General features: G+C 59.6%; 1 protein-coding gene across 3 annotated transcripts; it reads left to right on the plus strand.

Moving 5' to 3' along the window:
* The first annotated feature begins 1,213 nt into the window (after positions 1–1,213).
* On the plus strand, positions 1,214–6,107 carry WDR73 (WD repeat domain 73). 3 transcript variants are annotated; one of them, XM_066990077.1, is made up of 9 exons: positions 1,214–1,367; positions 1,562–1,629; positions 1,955–2,043; positions 2,654–2,742; positions 3,432–3,499; positions 4,226–4,390; positions 4,862–5,236; positions 5,319–5,413; positions 5,700–5,837. In XM_066990077.1, exons 1-8 carry the CDS (start codon positions 1,279–1,281, stop codon positions 5,399–5,401), a joined length of 1,026 nt encoding a protein of 341 aa, XP_066846178.1. In that variant the 5' UTR covers positions 1,214–1,278; the 3' UTR covers positions 5,402–5,413; positions 5,700–5,837. The 3 variants fall into 3 exon arrangements, with proteins under 3 accessions (XP_066846178.1, XP_066846177.1, XP_066846179.1); XM_066990076.1 differs by lacking the exon at positions 5,319–5,413 and having other exon boundaries at positions 1,215–1,367; positions 5,700–6,107; XM_066990078.1 differs by lacking the exons at positions 1,214–1,367; positions 1,562–1,629; positions 1,955–2,043; positions 5,319–5,413 and adding an exon at positions 2,078–2,280 and having other exon boundaries at positions 5,700–6,107.
* Positions 6,108–6,308: the final 201 nt, after the last annotated feature.

Below are 6,308 nucleotides of genomic sequence, written 5' to 3' on the forward strand. Positions count from 1 at the left end.
GGAACAAACTGAAGCACAGGAGGTTCCGGCTGAATATGAGGGGGCACTTCTTTACTGGGAGGGTGGCAGAGCATTGGAGCAGGTTGCCCGGAGAGGCTGTGCAGTCTCCTTCTCCGGAGATATTCAAAACCCATCTGGGTGCCATCCTGCACAACGTGCTCCGGGTGATTCTGCTCGGCAGTGGGGTTGGACTAGATGATCTTCAGAGGTCCCTGCCAACCTCGGCCATTCGGGGATTCTGTGGATAGCATGGTGTTTGTGAAGGGACACACAGCTGTGGGCACTGCGGTGTTTGTGAAGGGACACAGCTGGGAGTATTGTGTTTATAAGAGGGGACAGACATATAATATAGCTGTGGATATTGAGGTGTTTGTGAAGGGACATATAGCCGTGGGTACTTTGGTGTGTGTGAACGGGACATATAGCTGTGGGCACGGCGGTGTTTATGAAGGGAAACGTAGTTGTGGGTATTGTGGTGTTTGTGAAGGGACACAAAGCTGTGGGTATTGTGGAGTTTGTGAAGGGACACAGCTGTGAGTATTGTGTTTATAAGAGGGGACAGACATATAGCTGTGGATATTGAGGTGTTTGTGAAGGGACATATAGCCATGGGCACTGCAGCGTCCGTGAACAGGACATAGAGCTGTGGGCACTGGGGCATCTGTGAAGGGACGCATAGCTGTGGGCATTGTGGTGTTTGTAAGAGGGGAATATTGAGGTGTTTGTGAAGGGACATATTGTGGTGGGCACTGCAGTGTCTGTGAAGGAACATAAGAGCTGTGGGCACTGCGGTGTTTGTGAAGGGACACGTAGCTGTGGGTATTGTTTGTGAAGGGACACATAGCTGTGGGCATTGTGGTGTTTGTAAGAGGGGAATATTGAGGTGTTTGTGAAGGGACATATAGCAGTGGGCACTGCAGGAAGTTCCTTCACTGTGAAGGAACATATAGCTGTGGGCACTGCAGCGTCTGTTAAGGGGAATACTGAAGTGTTTGCGAAGAGACACATAGCAGGGGGCACTGCAGTCCGTGTGAGCGAACACACAGCTGCGGAAACCGAAGTGTTTGTGTACAGGACACAGCGCTATGGGCTCGGCCATGCCCCCGTCGGCCGCCGCCCCTCCCATCCCCGGCCGGCGCCAACCGCCCGCGACCGGTCCCGGGGGAGGGAGGGGGGAACCGCGCCCCCCTCCCACCCCCGCCCCGCCTCCCGGGGCGGTGACGTCACCACCGCGCGCCGCGGCGTGACGTCACACGGGCGCGACGGGCGGGCGTTGCCATGGAGGCGGCGGGGCCTGTGGGCGAGGAGGAGGAGGAGGAGGAGGAGGAGTGGGAGGAAGACGAATGGCTGCTGAGCTCCTTGCGCCTGTGAGACGGGCCCTGGGCCCTCGGCCTCCCCTCCCCAGCCTCCCCGTTCCCCCCAGCCTTCCCCTGCCCCCTCAGCCTCCTCCCCCGCAAGCCTCTTCCCCCCCAGGCCTACCCCCACCGCCCCCCCCGCCTCAGCCTCCCCTCTCTGCCTCAGCCTCCCCCCCCCCCCCTCAGCCTCCCCCCTGTCCCCGCAGGTACGAGGCTCTCCACACCTTCGAGCTCCAGGCTCCCACCCGCGTCATCGAATGGGCCCTGGAGAACCGTGAGTGTGGGGGGGGGGGGGGTAGGGGAGGCTGGGGGGGGCCGGGCCGGGGTCGTGAGGGGCCGGGCAGGGGGGCTGGGGGTTGAGGGAGGCCTGGCCGGGCTGTGCTGGGGTCCTGAAGGGAGAATGGGGGCTGTATCACCGGGCTGGGAGGCTGGGGAAGTGGGAGAGGGGCTGCACTGGGGTCCTGGGGGGAAGGAGGGGGAGCCAAGGGGCTGGGGGCATGCTGGGGTTCAGCCTGGGGCCGTGCTGCAATGTGGGCGTCTGGCCCAAGGTGAGCGGGGTGGGGGATCTCTCACTGTGCCCCCGGTTCCTCACCCCACAGGTGTCTGTGTGGCCGGGTACGGGTGCTCCGACAGGAACGAGATCCTGCAGCTGCTCCCCCCGCCGACGCTGCAGGCGAAGGAGACCCAGGTGGGTGCTGCGGCTGGGGTGACGCCGGAGCCGGCGTGTTCCGACAGCAGCCTGGCCAGCTTCGGAGCGGTTTCTGACCAGAAGCTGAAGCACGTAGGCCACCCGGCTGCTGTCCTGCTGAGGTGGTGCAGGTTGGCAGTCCGGTCGTGTAATCCTGCTGCCCTGCGGACAGCGTGTGCCGTGGAAGCTCTGTCTCCAGACGCGTGAATGAAAGCATTTCCCGGGGAAATAGGAGAGGTGAGGAGACCCAGGCAAATGAAGAAGGGACTGGCTGAGGTGCCTGAGCCTGGGGAACCGTGCTGCTGAACAGTGATACTGGCTCTTGAGTAGGTGGTGTCCGAGCTAAAGTAAGAGGTGGTGTTTGGCCAGGCACGCACAGCCAGCAGCAAACCCAGGCAGAGTGCTTAGCACAAGCTTTATCTGTATTTTTTCCCCTATCATCAAAGGTCCTTCAACCTCATAGCTCCTGTCGAGAGAAGCATTTAGTGGACAGGCAAGAGCTCTGCCGTGCCAGAATGTCCCTCATGCCTCTGTCTCTTTGGGTGTTAACTGGCCGTACCACTTTATGCAGCACTAAATGTGAAGAAATGGCTTTTCCTTTGATTTCCAGGGCCTGTGTCCAGAGAGAGACTTCAAGGTGGAATGTGGCGGGTTTTCAAACCGCCCGGTGTACAGCCTGAAGCACGTGCCGGACACCAGGTACGGCCACGGGGTCGTAGCAGGGGGAAGCAGGAGGACTAGCAGAGAAAAAACAGTGACGGAGAGGAGCCTGGTGACTTCTGCCGGAAGGAATATTGGGGGAATATTTGCACCTCCTCATTCCTGGGTGCTTTTAGAGCGCTCCCTGTAGCAGGGAAGCCAAAGCCGTTGGCACAGGCTGCTGGAATATTTGAGCTGGGTTACGAGAAGCGGGCAGCGGGGGCTGCTGGCATCGTGGTGGTTCACCAGGGATCCCTCCCGACCTCACTTCTGAGCAGGGGAGGGCTGTGTGGCTCCCCTGCACCGCCTTTTCCCATCCTTCCCTTCCGCATCTGGCGCTGCGTGGAGGTGCCCAGCACCTGCGGACACGGGTTCGGAAGGCTTTAACCGGCGTCGGTTGTAGCAAACGCGCTTCCCTCTGTCTGATTCCTTTCGGTTGCTCAGCTCTCGCCTCCCGCACCAGCCCCCGGCGCTGCCCTGGGGCTCTCTGCGCCATTCCTAGTCTGGCGCTTTTGTAAAACGTGCTAATGAAATGCAGAGCACCCTGGCGTGAGGAGTTCTGGGCCTGCAGCCCTGGCGGCTCCTGCGCAGCCACGCTCGTCCTCACCAGTTTGTTCGGGCAGGGGGGGAAGGCTGTTCTCTGCTCCCGACGAGCTGTGTGGGGTTTTTTTTTTTTTGTGTTTCCTTAGCTTGCTGGTGACGAGCGGCCCACCTGACGCCTCCCTCCACGTCTGGCAGGTGTCAGGAGAGGACTCGGGTAAGGGAACGCGCTTCTGACCATGAGTAGTTTCTCAGCGTGGACCGTGCGTCAGGCACCTCCAGCTTTCCCTGCTTCTGGGGTGTGAAATGGGGAGAAAAATCCCAGTCCCACCCGCTGAGCGAGCGTCCTTGCGTGGCAGGGGCCGGGCACGGTGGCTGGGAAAGGCGTTCGCCCCGCAGCCCAAACCTCGTAAGGGAGTTAGGAGGTTTCGGCCCGTCGCTGCGGCTTTCCACCTTCTCTTATCTGTGAGCTCTTACGTGAACAAAAATCCTACTCGTGTGGTTAGCGCGAGGTTCCCTTAATAACTCAGGGGGGGTAAGAAACAAATTGCTCCACACCTCACCTTTTGGGAGGTACCGTGAGCCGCCTCGGTTCTGCAGGCCCGCGTCTGCCTGCTTCTAGAAGAGGGCTGACATCGCTTTGTCTCTTGTGAAACACCCCCGGAAAGGAAGTACAGAGTGCTACTCGAGTTTTCTTATCCTTTTCTACTGAAAATAAACACCTCGATTCGCAACCTTATATGGGTTTTCCCAGATTTTCAAGGGTTTGATGTCGGTCCTTGCTGGACGGGTCGGAAAAAGCGGTTTTATTCTGGAGGCAAAGCTGTAATTCGATTTCTTGTTGGTGTAGTGGGTTGCAAGGTGTCTCTGTGAAGCAACTCGGTCTTGCGGATTACTCTGCTTCCTGATGTGTTTCACAGCTGCTTATCTCTCTTTGAAACAGATGTTATCAAACCTGTAAGTGCCATACCTGCAGAAAATAGCACTGGGCAGGCTTGGGCTAAAATGGCAACGATTTCGACGAAAGCCCCGTGGGTCCTTCACGGCTCAAGAGTCGACAGCGTCCAGATCACGGAGGTCGAATCCCAGAAAAACGTCTACGTGGCAGGTACCCAAACGAAGCCTGAGCGTGCCTGGCTTTGGGGAGCTGGGCTTTGGGTGAGGCGAGGATAACTGCTCGAGCGGCGAACATTTCGTTAGGTGGGGTGCCGAAGGGCGCAAAGATACTCACGTAAATATTGAGGGCGGGTTGAAATGCTCTCGTCCGTCTCCAGCGTCTCACTGCTGCCCTCGGCAGCGAGTTCTCAGGCTTCTGCCTCAGATCCGTGTCCCGAGAGCTCCGTAGGTGGTTTCAGTGCGAAGAATCGCGTTAGCAGCGGGCCACAGTGTGTCCTGTCCCAGGTGAGGGAGGTTGATGGCCGCAGCAGTTTGGCTCCGAGCTAGCTCCGTGTCCCAGCTGCGTGATCCGCTCACAAGGCGGGAGGACGAGGCTAGAAACCCCCTTTCTCAGGCAAATCGGCAGCAGAGCCCCGTCGTGCAGATGCTCTCACGACGTCCGGAATCTTCTCGTCTTTTCCAGCTTCCAGAAGCAGCGAGGAGCTCAGCGGCGTGGCGTTCCTGGACTGCAACACCTTCCTCCTGTGCTGCGCCAAGGGGCGCCTGGGGCTGGCCGACGTCCGGCAGCCCCAGAGCCCCGTGGAGGCTGCGGCCGTCCCCTCGGCGCCGCGCGGCGAGCGGTGGTGCATGGGGGTCGGGCCCGCACCTCCGGGCTCCGATTTAAGCTCCCGGCCCGTAGCTTGCCTCTCGAGCGGAGGGCGCCTCGTCCTCGCAGACGTGAGGAAAACCTCCGAGCCCTTGGCCTCGGCCAAGTGCAGAGTTCCCTCTCCCGACTCAGGGGCGGAGTTCCTGTGCGTCTCCTGGGCTCCCGCCCTGGAAGGCTGCCTTGCTGTTTCAGGTAGGTGCTCTGGGACGAGACATCCTTTTCTGGAAGCTGTTTTGGTCTTTGCATCAAGACCAGCTTTCCTTTAACACCCCAGTTAGGGAGCGGTTGTTCAGAGACGTCGGAGAGGCAAGCTGGTCATCCCCCCGCAGCTCACCTTTAGCTCCTGCAGGAGCCTGAAGCCTAGAGCAGGTCTGGGGGGGGCTCGCAGCTTCCCTTCTCTAAACAAAGCCACGGGGGTGCGCGTCCGTCAGGCCGCTTGGGCAGCAAGGCTGCCTCCCGGCCAAATCCGGGCTTGGGAATGTGGTGCAGGCTTCGTGGATCTAGCTCGTGTTTTCCCTGGCAGCTCCTAGCTTCGGGCAAACTCCTGGGCTCTTGGGTGCTCTGCCGTCGCTCTGGGCTCTCGCAGCCCTGCAGGGAGGCAGCCGTGAGCCCGGTGGGAATTGGTAACTCCCTCAGTCTCTCCTTTTTATTCCAGGCTTTGACGGGACCGTGCAGGTGTACGACACGCAGGGCTGGGACCGCTCCGGCAGGGAAGCGGAGCCGCTCTTCGTCCACAAAGGCCACGCGTTCGGCGGGCCGGGCGGCAGCGCGGGCCCTCCCCTGGTCACGGCGCACACGTGGCACCCGCAGAAACCCCGAGCTTTGCTGTCAGCAGCCAGCGACGGCTCCCTGCACATTTGGGACTGGGTTCAGCCTTGTGGGAGCTGTGGGTAGGTCGTGCTTTCGGTGAGAGGTGCTGTTGCTTCCTGCCCGCGCCCTGGCTTGCGTGGGCCGTGAGGTTATCCGTTTGCTTGAAGTTACTGTTTTGAGACAGCTGTAGCTAACAGACGCGACTATAAAGAACTGGTTTTTTTTTAATATAGCAAGAATTCTGCTTGTGTTACTTATTGTCATGTTTACCAGCCTCCAAATCCAGCAGCGACTGCGCGGTAGCCTTGCAGTTCTCACCGCGTCCGCTAGCAGAGAACATCCTGCTGTCGTTTGGTCACCCGCCCGTGTCGTGTTTGCGCCGTGCCCTTCAGACAAAAAAGGCTAAAAAAAAAAAAAAAAAAGCAGGAGTACAATCTGAGGAAATAGGCTGCTC

Source organism: Anser cygnoides, chromosome 1 (assembly GCF_040182565.1).
Source record: "Anser cygnoides isolate HZ-2024a breed goose chromosome 1, Taihu_goose_T2T_genome, whole genome shotgun sequence".
Taxonomy (NCBI): domain Eukaryota; kingdom Metazoa; phylum Chordata; class Aves; order Anseriformes; family Anatidae; genus Anser; species Anser cygnoides.